General features: G+C 37.8%; 1 protein-coding gene across 4 annotated transcripts in view; it reads left to right on the forward strand.

Annotated features, from left to right (window-relative positions):
- PHACTR2 (phosphatase and actin regulator 2) overlaps positions 1–9198 on the forward strand; it is a 146863-nt gene extending 137665 nt beyond the window's left edge. For 3 of the 4 annotated variants that reach the window (XM_010851469.1, XM_010851467.1, XM_010851468.1), the window contains one exon: positions 2537–9198. In XM_010851469.1, coding sequence (XP_010849771.1) covers positions 2537–2552 — 16 coding nt within the window. In that variant the 3' untranslated portion in view covers positions 2553–9198. The remainder of the gene's footprint in view (positions 1–2536) is intronic. The other variant, XR_826280.1, reaches the window with a different exon arrangement.
- The last annotated feature ends 4590 nt before the right edge of the window (positions 9199–13788 follow it).

Here is a 13788-nt window from a genome sequence, read left to right on the forward strand (position 1 = left end):
TATCTATATGTACTCAGTCGTTCATGTGTTAGCAAGTATTTATGGAGCACAGAGAGTGAGTCATACTTTTCTGGACCCTAGGAGTTTAGAACATGTCAAAGTCCTCACTCACACATGCTTGTGTTCTAGGGAGGGAGACAGACCGTTAGCAAGTAAATGAACAAATAGACAATAATCATTTCTTTTCTTTTTAAAAGGGTGGGTGCTCTTTTTTATTTTAAATATTTATCTACCTGGCTATGTTGGGTCTTAGTTGCGGCACATGGGATCTAGTTCCCTGACCAGGGGTCAAACCTAGGCCTCCTGCATTGGTAGCATGGAGTCTTAGCCATGGGACCACCCAGGAAGTCCCTAGACATGATCATTTCAGACAGTGCTAAGTGCTATGAAAAAAAAATGTAACAGGATGCTGTGCCAAGAGTGAGGGTGGATATGGATAGGATGGCTAAGAACGGGGTCTCTTGAGGAAATTAAACTTACTCTGTGATTTAAATGACAAGAGGAAGTTGTCAGCACTGTTTGGGGAGAGAAAAACACTTCCCCTAAGGGTATCAGCTAATGTAGTGGGGAGAGCTGCTGCAAGAGGCCTGAGGTGGCAAGGAGTTTGCATGATCAGAGGGCAGGAATAAAGCTCAGGTGACGGAAACAGTCATCTCGTCCCTGTGTAACACTGCAGAACATGGGGGTTCACACACCTGCCCAAGGTTGTGGACAGAACAGAGTCAAGAAATGAACTCACAGTAGACTCATCCCTACTTGAATCACAGCGTGTTTGCTCATTTTGGAAAACGTGGTATAACCTATTTTATTTTGACTTCTGTCGAACGTGCCGAAGTAATGTCATGTCACAGGCTCCATACGTCCTTCATATAGCTCCAATTATCAACTTATAGCCAATCTTGTTTCATCTGTTCTTATGTCTTTAATTTTTCATTTTTAATGCTTGATTCAACATAGCAACATTTATTAAGTAATACCATATGCTAGATATTGTATTCTATGAGTATTTGAAAGTGAGCCCAAGTCTTTTTCTCGGCATCTCATGATCTAAAAGGAGATACACCCACACACACACACACACACACACACACACACAATGATCAGTGACTGGTATAAACCAAATATTGTGGGTACACAGAATAGAAGCAATTATTAATTTTCTGAGAGGTAAAGGAAAAAGAAGTTTGGGGAACTCACAGAGGAAGATTGTAGGAGATAGAGATAGGAGGAAAGATAAGGATAAAGGAAAAAGTGGAGAGCCTTTAGGAGGGCAAATGATTGGAATTTAGGGTATTTGGGGATTGATTGTGAAGTTAGAAACATGGGTTGGGCCACATCCTGAAAAGCCTCAGCCATCACTTTAAGAAATTTAAATTTTATCAATAGTGGGGAACAGTGCAATGATATTAACAAAGATCTAGGATGATTGGATCAGTATTTATGGTAATAATGCCAGTGACAGTGTGGAGCATAGGTTTGATCTCCCAATCTATGAGCCTGAGACAGGGAAATTAATTTGGAGTCTAGGCAGATGAACATTAAATTTTACTTGAACAAATGAACATGAGAATAGGCAAGATAAATGGAATACCAAGTAGAATTGCTTAATTGTGGAATCACAGAAGTAGGCTGAAGAAGTGAATCAGACAAGGACTTCTGGAGAAGATGGCTTTTGACCTTGATCTTAGATATGAAAACATATGGAAAATGAAGGGAGTGATTGCAATATTAGAAAGGAACATGTTCAAAAGCAGAGGGCTACAAAATCACAAGGACTGTTCAGGAACTCTCACAGAGGGGCATGAATCCAGCCAGCTAGCTAGCATGCTGTTAATATTGTTAGTAGTTTCAGCAAAAGGTGGTGAAGGCTTGACTGAATCCAGAGACAGGTAGTTGGGGCAGGACTTGGTGACTAATGAGGTGTGGAGGGTGAAAGGGAGAAAGTTGCAATCTTAGGCTTCTAGACTGAATGTATTTTTAAAGGTATAACATTTAACAAAATAGAAAGCATAAAGGCAGGTTCACAAGGAAAGATAATTTGTATATCTATATACATGCTTAGCATGTTGCCTGTGGAACATTTGTAAGGAAATGCCTGGGAGGTGTTTGAAAATTCAGGTATAGAAAGTACATTTGGAGTCCCCAGCAGGAAGTGAAGAGAAGCCAAAGCTAATAGTGACTACATGATGGTGTTTTCCTTTTTGTAATGACAAATCAGGTGTAACCAAATCCTTTATGAAACATCTCACTTTGTTCAATATAGGTTAGAACATGACCCTCAAGATAGTGATGTTTTGTGTATTGATTGCTCTGTATCTCAGATGATAAAACCAGCATCTTTTGCAGAGCTGTCTCTGTTTTCCCACATGACAGTTATAACGATTTTCTGTTAAGACAGTAATTTATTAAGAGAACAGTAATTCAGTTGGGGATGCTAGAGCTGCCTTTGATCATAAAAATGACTGTACCATATTCACGTCACTGAATAGAGTTGTGTTTCTCTACCACATCACAGAGTTTCTGTTTTGTATTTCAGGTTTCATCGTCCATAATGAAGCATGAGACTCTTGGGAAACAGACTGATCATCTTGAGGGGAAGCCTCGCTTCCTGAAAACCTGATATTGCACTGGGATTTGAATGTGTGTGTTTCTGTTTAACTTGTGGTGAAGGAAGCATGTGGAAAGTGCTCCCCACTTGTACAGCCCGGGTGGGCCAGCAAGCAAAGGGGATGGTTCAGCATCCCGGCTGTTCAGCGACCCTGCTGTCCAGCATGTGGACTGATGGTAAGGGACACCATGTTTATGCCAGTTATTCTTCATCAGGAGTTTTAATCAAAGAAGATGAGCAGAAGACAATCGCTGTTGCCAGAAAGCCACATTTGAGAGTGTGGGTTAAAGAATGGGGAATGGAATTTCTGAGCACTGGAAAGGGTAGCGGGGGTGGGGGGTGGGGGGTGGGTGGTGAAAATCAGAAAGCAAGAGAAATACTTCATTACGTTAATGAAAAAAGGAAATAGAAGCATAAATGTATTTTTGAAGAGACTTTGGGCAATTGAGAACTTATTAAGGAATGTGGGAGTTTAATCACTCAATGTGGATTTCTTAGACCTGATCCTAGAAGAATATTCTTGTTTCACCATTATATTGGTACAGCGTAGTACCATTATTTTCTTGTCATTGTGCCAGTGAATCCAGTTGCCAGAAATAAGTCTGAATGTTTTCATGTATCTTTTTCTTAAATGCAAGAGGCTTTTACTGACTCTTAATAAGCATGCTTACCCAAATTTTGTTGCATGCTTCAAACAGCATAGCTATACACACTTTACATTCTTTTAAATACTCCTTACCTAACGTACCAATCTTCCACAAGGATAACAGGACTTGGAACAAAGATGTAATGCGACCCTATAAATCTGTAGCAAGCTTTAGAAAAGAATCTTTTGGTCTTTCCCTAGCTTAATTATCTCCAAAGTTGAAACAGTCCTACTTGATTTAAGGAAGATACTATCTACAATCATGGCACCTTTTTAAAAAGTCTGAATCCAAAGTTAAACTTAATCAAAATACAGGTGTTCTGCCAGCAGTTGGCTCTGAATGGGAACGGAAAGAACTACTTAGTTTTCATGCTGCATTAAGTTGGATTGCTGCTATTAAAAAAAATAAAGCACATGGATTAAAAAAAATACTCACCCAAAGACTTAAAAGAACAGAAAATTTTCTGCTAAGTTGTTAAGTAAGGAGAACTTCATTTGGTATTTTAAGAGTGCAAATTGCATCCATAAATACAGAACTGACTTTCAGTACAAAAGGATCAGTGAATTAAAGTTACGAAAGATTTCCCCATGAGCCTACAGTCAATATTGTTTACATTAAGAAGCCATTGTTGTCATCTTGCTATTTTCCATGGAGTCATGGGCATAGCGTGGCTTCCGCTCCCGAGTGCCTATGACCACGGGTAAATACTACCTTGCATCTAATTGTTCTTTCACAATTATTTTGTGCCCCTTTTATTAAAAACACATGTGATGTAGAACAACACGACAAGACCTAAAGAGCCTATTTTATTCTCGGAGTTTGGACTGGGATTTTCTGAAGTGATTCTGGTTCATTGTATGGAAAACTGTAATTTTCTATTCAATCAAAAGCAAGCATTTAATCTAATGGGTAAATGTGGGTCCTGCCATTCACTTATATTTTAAAGAACCACTTAAAATTGGATTTGTAAGAAATAAAAAATGTCATCCCACATGGCCTATTACAAAAAGCCAGGACCATTTTTAACTCAGAAAAGTAGCTGGCATCGTTGCCTCTCTTGCTGTACACAGCTGCGTGCATTAATACAATAAACCTAGAATTTTGCACTATTGTCATTTCTTTGACAGAATAACTTATTTTTGCTTTGAAAAACTTTTTCTGCATGTCCTAGTGTCTTCAATCTGGTTGAAATTTTGTTTATTTCATAGTGTTTAAATCCAGCCATAGATATTAACTGTGTTCCAGGTTTTTTTGCTGAAGTCATTTTTTTCCTTTTGTATTTCCTTATTGTCATTTTAGTGTCTTAGGAAAAATACCAAGGCATATAATATTATTTTAATTTTCTATACTTATAATCTTAGAACATTGTTTTGATTTCTAGTCACAAGGGTCCTATAAAAATGGCAAATATAAGACATTTATCACTGTTTTATCACTCAAGATGCGTGTCATAGAAAGTCTCTATTTGATTGATAAAAGGAACAATTTTTTCCCCCTAGCAGTACATGTGATATAATTTTTTATTCCCTATAGTGAGATGCACTTAGTACAAAAAATAAGACTGAAAAAGAAAATGAGATTCTGGGTCCTCAATATATTGTTCTCCTTCTATGATATGTCAGATTTATGAACTACCCATACTTTCTCTTCTGCTGATTAATGTGTCTAGGGAAAAGTTTTAAACTTTTCTCTTTTTTTTTAAGAAAATTTAAAAGTAAAAAAAAAAAAAATTAACCACTACTAGTTTAAGAATTGGAACCATGAATTATTTCATTGGAATGATCCTTTAAATAAAAAGAATGGAAGGATTATGAGCTAAGCTACATTCACAGAATGAAGCTCTGTTTTAATAGCTAATTTTAAAAAGCAGAAACACTGCATATCCACATCAGCAGCCCATCCAGAGGTCTCTTGCAAAGCAGCTCTGAAAGGATACAAGGATGTGGACCAGCCGCCATAGAATTATGTATCTGCCTAGTGCCAGCATTTCTGCAATCCAGCCAGTAAGCTGCGGTTCTGTAAAAATAAATGTGTGTGTGTGAATTGGGTTGTTCCAGTACAAAATCAGGGTTTTTCCTATTTAATGTGCGACATTAGGCTGACATAGAAGTAAGTGGTTTTTCTGAGTCCCTAAGATATGATTAAGGAAGAAAAACAAGTCCATCTCCAGAAAAGTTCAGGCACGAAAGAACTAGACAGACTAGTTTGGTTTTGTAAAAACCAAAGTGGTCATTTCTATCTTTTTTAAAATGGAGAAAAAGAACCTTAACGTTAAGGTAATAAGGAGATGCCATGAGCTTTAGCATTATCTTCATGGTCTGACAAAATTAGTTCTCTGATGATTAGTGTTAATTTTAGGCAGCCTTGCCTGATAATTTCCTACATGTGTGAAATAACTTGCATTTTTTTTTGTTTGTTCAATATAGTTTACCTTTATAATAACTCCTAAAATCTATAGTAGAGATCTAGTTTGGATATTTGAACAGCTGTTTCAAATTGAGGGGGGAAAAAACATTCTATCTGATTTATCCAGAAAAATCGACTTTCTGCTTTCATTTTCATGTCCTATATTAGCATATTGATTGTAATCACTTATCTTTCTCTTACATTAGTACATATATTGTGTTAGGAGAAACTTCTGAAATATCAGTGAAAATCTTTTTAAGGAAATAGAGGAACTGAATACACTCCTTAATAATCATCAAATACTGAAAATGAGAGATAAGTCCTTAAAACTCATAACTCAAGTTTTACAACCTGCAGTTAATTCAGTGCTGCATTGGCACTTAAAAAAAAAATACGATAGCTTACACCTAAAAGAGAAAAATCTGCATTAACACTGCATATCCTAATGTGTACCATTTTTTAACACAAAACAGGCATTGTATTTATCCTTAATAGAATAGAACACAACTGTCACAAATTACACTGCATAACAATAGAAGAAAGCAACCTTGTCTATCACAGAACAGTGTCTCCACATTTAAACAGTGAAAGCTCTTCCGAAATGTCAGAGTACTTCTTCAAGTGGTTCCAGCAGCACATTCTACACCTAAATGAGAAGTCTTCAAAGGAGGTAAGATGGAATCAAGCTAGTGTAAGACATATGCATTTATGTCATTTCATCAGTATGGTAGCCTTAAACATTCCTAGATACGATCATATTATGAAGCCTAACCTTACTAACGAAAATATATATATTTTGAGACAAGAATTAATTTCTTCACATGCTTAGAGAATGTTATAAGCACTAAGGAACCACTACGATAACGACTTATTTACAAAATTGTCCCTTGGCCACTGGAACCGGCTAGTCGTCCACGGTTGCATGTCTAAGTGTCTGTCACAGTATTTCGCTTGCCAAAGCAGAATGAACTTTTCCAGCTGAACTGTTTCCTAGAGGGGAATGCGACAGCAAAAGTAATCATCAAATTCATAGGACCATCTTTCTGAGAGAAAGCACCTCTCCAGATAGAGGACACCCAATTTTCAAAGAGCAGCATGAGGTGCTATTATAATTTGTTGGTGATCAAAGGGTGGTAGAAATAGGGTGGAATACTCCCAAACCATTCTCATTTTCACTTTCTGTTTACTTTTTGTAACCATTAAGCTTAAACTCTTTGTGGAAATGGCAAACCACCAGTAGCCTTTCTAGAAAACAACCCCAAAATAGTTCATTTATGCTTTTTTGAAGACAGGGTCATCCCATATTAAGAAACCCTGTTGTATACACTGTAAGATTTCTGGCACAAAAACAAAAAAGAGAAAGAGAGAGAATCCTCTAGCAGCTATTTGCACTAGAAGCCAGCCCTCTAGGCAAGGGTCATTTTTTAGCCATGCTAGGATTTACTGCAGAAACAATGCCGTTTAGCTGGCATAGCTGTGCATGTAAGCAGAGCACTCCATCCGTGTTTCTCAGTAGGACTGCTGCTGGCATTTGAGCTGGGCAGTTCTTTGTTGTACAGAAATGTCTCACGCGTTGCAAGATGTTTACTCTCCCAGGCCCTTGCTGACTAAATGCCAGTAGTATGCCCACCTGTTGTAAATACTAAAAGTAAAAAGCCCTCCACCATGTTCAAATGCCCTCCTGGGAGGGCAGTGCCACCTCCCACTGCAATTTGAGGACACAGGAAAAAGTGTCTATCTCAAAACCTCATCTTGACTGCTTTGCATGTCTTTGGGTCCTGAATCATTTTTTCCTCTGCCATTTTTCTTGCCTTCCGCATCTAGCCTTCTGATGGCAAGTTTAGTTTTCCAGTTCTTCATGGAGGAGGTTATTGGGTAGGCTTGGCAGTTCCAACAGGCATCATCACTTGGTTAGTCCCGGTATATAAAGGACAGAGTTCACATGAAGCACACTTTTTTTTTTGCCTCACAATTTTACCTCACAACTACGCTGTTGGTCGTAGCCCTAGTCAGTGTCCTGAGGATCACTGCATGGCTTAACCACAAACACGACTGCTAACTATCCACACAGAAACGAAACTGGTAGTCTGTGAAAATCACCATTAGGTTTCACCTAGTAAACTGCATCCCATGAGTTCCCAATCTCATTTATCCTGTTAAAGAAGCATGTAATCGACATGCAAATGCTTGCATTTCCCCTGCAGAGACAGTCATGCAGTTCAACTTTTAGATTTGTGAATACTAAATTATGAAGGGAAGAAGGGTGAGCTGTGGATTGCATGCATATTGTCCTCCATACTTCAATGACAGTCATTCACAAAATGAGTTTTACCTGGGTGAAATATTATTATATTAACTATACATAAACATACTTATTCTCTTTGTAACTTTTTATCATCAAAACTGAATGATAAATGTGTCTTGAAATGATTGGGTGAATTGTGACTAATGGATCAAATTAAGTTAGCTACTATAATTTTTTTTCAATATTAAAATTTCTAAAATCTTTTTTGAAGCAGAGTAACTCAGTCAATAAAAGTGGTTATGTTGTAAACTTTAAGATGGTGCTTAAGAATTCTTGTTAAATACCTTTTTTGTTTTTTAAGAATAAATTGAAGGGAGCAAATGAGGCAGAATGCCACTCTACCCTCAGGTCAATTTTGTGCTGTGTTAAAATGCCAATAACATTTGTGCCACTTGCCAGTTTGGGGGGCTTTCCCTTTACTGGATGTTTTGTTATAGTTTGACTGTGTATTACATGGCTTAGAGAGCTTCCACGTGAAGAAGTCACCATGGCAGTGCTAACTAGCATTCATAAACAACCTGAATGAATCTAGGGTCAAACCACTTTCATCACTAAAAATACAGGCACTAATTTTTTATTTTTATTTTTAAAAATATTTCTTCTGTGGCTTAGAGATGTGCCAATGCATTCAAAACATTCTGCACCAATTTCACCAGATTGAGTACATACTAAAAATTCAACCTAGTCATTTTTTTTTTCCATGTAACAGTGAGGTTTAAATAAAGAACTATATGCATTCTTCTGTTATTTCAAGCTTTGGTGAAAGTGATAAGAATGGTAAGTTGTGATTGTTATCAGGCTGACTAATTTCTAATTTCCAGTGAGTGATCTTATCCTACATATTACACAGGTATAATATCTGTGACTGTACATAACTGGAACTGTATACTCATTAACATGACAGTTTCTCTTTTTTGTGTGTTGTTCTGAAACCTGTACTGTATTATAGTATGTGGGTATAAATATCTACAAGTATACACACATATGTATATGTAATTCCACTATTGTAACCTGAAAGAAAGACTATATATTATCTTTTTTATTCTGTATTGGTGTTTGTGTTATTTAAAAAGCAAAATTATGCTCTGTGTAGTTGTATGATATTATAGTATGCTTTGCTGTGCACAATTCCAAGTGCCTTAGAACATTGTTTAGCTTTCTTAAGTATATATAAATGCATATATGTATAAAATTGGGAAAAGTTACCTCAATAAAATCATTGGGAAATCCCAGCTTTAGTTTGTTCCAGTTTCTGTTGCATTCAGACAGGGCTCAGTATTTCTAAATTAAAGGCTCAGAGGCCATACCTGTAAAGCAAGAATAAGATAGCTTTTCTAATTGCCTGTAATTTCAACTCCTCCTGACTTATAACTTTTTGTATGCAGGTCCTCACGGTTTGTACCTTTAATTAAAAATATCTTCTAAAGAATTACTGCTTTAAACCGCAACTTACAGTTTATTTTTACATTTTATTTTAAAATAAGCTGTCTTTTTGTGTCTGTCTTTTTTACATCTGAGGAGATTTGAAATTGCTGTTTTCATTCACATTATAATGTGTAAAAAATAAGATAGTCCCTTTAGAGTTAGTAATATAGAAAATAGACAGACTTCCTCATTATGCCTACTATTTAATATGTTTACAGGCAAGGAGAGAGCTTGGGAACATATTTTGACTAGAAAAGGAATTGCAATATACTTTTCCTGTTGTTCAGCAGTGGTTAGAAATTATATGTGAACCTCCTTCATGCTCTAAGACAAGAGCAAAGGCATGAGATGGAAGTTGAAAAGCAATTTTGTGTACCTTTATGACAAATGTCCATCTAGTCAAAGCTATTGTTTTTCCAGTAGTCATGTAGGGATGTGAGAGTTGGACCATAAAAAAGGCTGAGCACCAAAGAATTGATGCTTTTGAACTGTGGTGCTGGAGAAGACTCTTGAGAGTCCCTCGGACTGCAAGGAGATCCAACCAGTTAATTCTAAAGGAAATCAACCCTGAATATTCATTGGAAGGACTGGTGCTGAAATGGATGCTCCAATATTTTGGCCACCTGATGCAAAGAGCCATCTTATTAGAAAAGCCCCTGATGCTGGGAAAGAATGAAGGCAGGAGGAGAAGGGGATGACACAGGACAAGATGGTTGGATGGCATCACCAACTCAATGGACATAAGCTTGAGCAAGCTCTGGGAGATGGTGAAGGATAGGGAAGCCTGGTGTGCTACAGTTCCATGGGGTCACAAAGAGTTGGACACGACTGAGCAACTGAACAAAAACAACCCTAGAGGGAGGACTTGTAAGAGAAAAGATCGGGACCAAAAAGATAGAGTAGGTTTGAGAACTGGACCCAAGTATGCTATTAAAACTCAGGGGTGCATCTCCAAGATAGGTGTAGTAGTTCAACAACCACTTTCCATTTTTCTCACACAAAACCAGATTCTACATGGAACCATTACTTTATTTTTTCCTCGTAACCAAAATGTTTTATTTCAGGTTTGTAGGGTAAGGGAAAAGAGCCAAAAGAATCAGTAATGATTACTTTGTGAAACCTAACAGAGGGACTTCCCCAGTGGTTAAGACTGCACTTCCAGTGCAGGGGGTGTGGGTTCAAGCCCTGATCTGGGAACTAAGATCCCACATGCTGTGCAACACAGCCAAGAAATAAATAAGATAAAACTTAATGGAGGTAAGAGACAATTTTCTCATTTTCTGCAGTGCTTTCATAGCATCAAATTTACGAAATTTTACTAAATTTGACTAAACTCTTCGTGGGACCTACACTCAGACATGGCATGGAGTTGCTGCCAAGCACTGCTGTCCGGACAACACAAGTCCTTGTCCAGTTTGTGAACTTTGAAGTCTGTCCTGTAAAAAGGGGACACTAGTAGTAGAATGCATAAAACTCTAGAGAAAGGTTTAAAATGTAACATTTGTGTAAAGGTTTTTTGCTCTTTAGCTACAAGTGGTGCCATTTCTAGGAACCAAATAGTGGGAGAAAAATTTCAGTCCCTCCTAAAAGGATGAGTGGGATGTTACAAAATAGAAGAAAATTCCAGTTGGAGAGAATGATGTAAACAAAGTAATGCTGAAGGAGTCCATACTGTATTTAGGGGGGAAATTGGTCTCATTCAATTGGAGTGAAAAATAAAAGGAAGGTAGTGTGAAACTGGTCTGTGGTGAAACTGCAGAAGATCTTGAGGACTGACTAAGGCCTCTGGGAGGTATTGAATAGGCAGCAGAGACTCATTGGAAAATTCTGAGTCAGAATAATACAAGAGTTGTCTTTAAGAAAGAGTAATATGGTAGCAAGATTAATAAAAGTTGGAGAAGACTCAGTGAGGCAATGACCAAGATTTCAAAGGAATCAGGGACTGAACTAAAGAAGTAACAAACTTATTAAACTGTGGGAAAGGATCATTTATGGCTTGAATTTGAACTGCTGAGTATACCCAGAAGAACAAATGCTATGCTATGCTAAGGCACTTCAATCGTGTCCGACTCTGTGTGACCCCATAGACGGCAGCCCACCAGACTTCCCCGTCCCTGGGATTCTCCAGGCAAGAACACTGGAATGGGTTGCCATTTCCTTCTCCAATGCATGAAAGTGAAAAGAGAAAGTGAAGTCACTCAGTCGTGTCCAACTCTTAGTGACCCCATGGACTGCAGCCTACCAGGCTCCTCCATCCATGGGATTTTCCAGGCAAGAGTACTGGAGTGGGGTGCCATTGCCTTCTCCAAGAAGAACAAATAGGGGCAAATTATTTTCTACGTTGAGGACTCCCTATTCCAGATTGTCTGACTTGGGCCAACCAAAGTTTAAAGTTCATCCAGGAACACACCATTAGGTAAATGAGCACTGAAAATGCCAGTTCTTTCTCTCTAGAGTATTTATTCAATTATGAAAGGTTAGCATCTACAGCTATATGCCAATAGATGTACAGTTGGATCCATGACTCTGAAAGTCAGGGAAAAGGTCTGGGCTATAGAGAGGAAGATGAGACTCATCAGCACATGTAACAGAAGTTGTGGAAAAGGATAAAAACACCCCCGCAGACAATGTGGTTAAGACTATTAAGAAAGCACTACAATGAAATTTTAATAAACTATTTCTTCATCACCTGACTTTGCCTCCAAGACTGTAAAATCATTTCATTTACACATCGTCTGAGTGCTTTGAACACAACTGAAATGTACCAAAGAACACTCAAAAATCATTTTATAATTGGAAAGATACAGTAAAGAAAATTAATTTGGATCAGTATTTCCAAAGTGTATTCACCAATGAAATATATGTACTTGTGACTCTTAAGAATGGGAGTCAGTAAGCAGAAAGCAAGTGATATCAATGTGCAGTTAAAAAGAATTTTAAAGAACGTACAATTACTATGAACTAGAAGCAAGTAAAAAAATCTATGCATGTAATTTAAGTGACATGAAAGGCACCAGAAATGAAAGGAAAGCAAAAGGATTAGGATTCCAGGAAGCTGATAGTTTGGGTCAAGATGCAAGCTTACAGATTCCTATGATGTGAATGTGAAGTGAGGCAAAGAACATATTCACTGACAGATCTCAGATGCTGAAGGCCCTAGTTTCAGGAGCTGGCGATTCTAAGGCGACAATGATGATAGGTAAATAACTACACTTAGCTGAGATGAGAACGATTGCTCACCTTCATGGAGCACTGATCACAAGCCATGCACAGGTCCATGCATTTCACGTGTGGTTTCTCACTTAACAACAATCCCATGGGGTAAGTGTTAATATTCTCATCCCATTTTACATTCGGGTCAGTAAACTGAAGGTGTCTTGCCCCAGGTTACACAATAAGAGTAAAACAAAGGCCAGAAACCAATTTCAGCTAGTATACCAAGTATACTACTATTATTATTCAATATTATAGGGGGAAATTTGTGCTTCAGTGGGAAATGATGCATGTTTTTAGACAAGCAAACCCATCCAATTCTGATTTGACTTGCTTTGACTTAGTGTTTATAATAGTACCTCTTTCATAGTGCTATGGTCAGGAAGATCTAAGATAATTCAGGTAAAGTGTCAGAATGTTACTTCATTTAAACAAGTATTTATTGAGTGTACCCGCCAGGCACTATTTTAGGTCCTGAAGATAGATAAGGTAGTAAACAAAACAGATCAAAACAAAACCTTCACTCATGAAGCTTAATTATATTGAATGTGAAGCACATAGGAGTGTTCTGTATTGATAGTATCCCTGTTACAAAGCATTATTCTAACACAAGTTCTATGATCCTAAATTGTCTGTAATTTTCACTGTAATAAAAGTATAATATTCCATAGAAATTTATAATTGTAATGCTCAGATATGTCTAACTCTTTGCGACCCCATGGACTATAGCCTGCCAGGCTCTACTGTCCATGAAATTTTCCAGCCAAGAATACTGGAGTGGGTTGCCATTTCCTCCTTCAAGGGATATTCCTGACCCAGGGATGGAACCCATGTCTCTTGCACCTCCTATATTGGCAGTCGGGTTCTTTACCATTGCACCACCATAGGTAGGATATAAAGACACAATTCAAGGAAAATTAGACTTTGGAAAGACACCAGAAATTGGGAAGAGGAAATACAAATTTGAAGAAAGGCCTGCTGATAAAACTTGACTACACTACCATCCTCTTTTGCCCAGGAAAAGCTCTGAGAGTGGGCCAGCACCCATCTGAAATCTTGTGGTGGTGATGGGTAGATATGGTGGTGGTAGTTTAGTTGCTAAGTTGTACCTGACTCTTGTGATCCCATGGACTGTAGTCTGCCAGGCTCCTCTGTTCATAGGATTCTCCAGGCATGAATACTGT

This window comes from Bison bison, unplaced genomic scaffold, assembly GCF_000754665.1.
Source record: "Bison bison bison isolate TAMUID 2011002044 unplaced genomic scaffold, Bison_UMD1.0 scf7180017864303, whole genome shotgun sequence".
Lineage (NCBI taxonomy): Eukaryota > Metazoa > Chordata > Mammalia > Artiodactyla > Bovidae > Bison > Bison bison.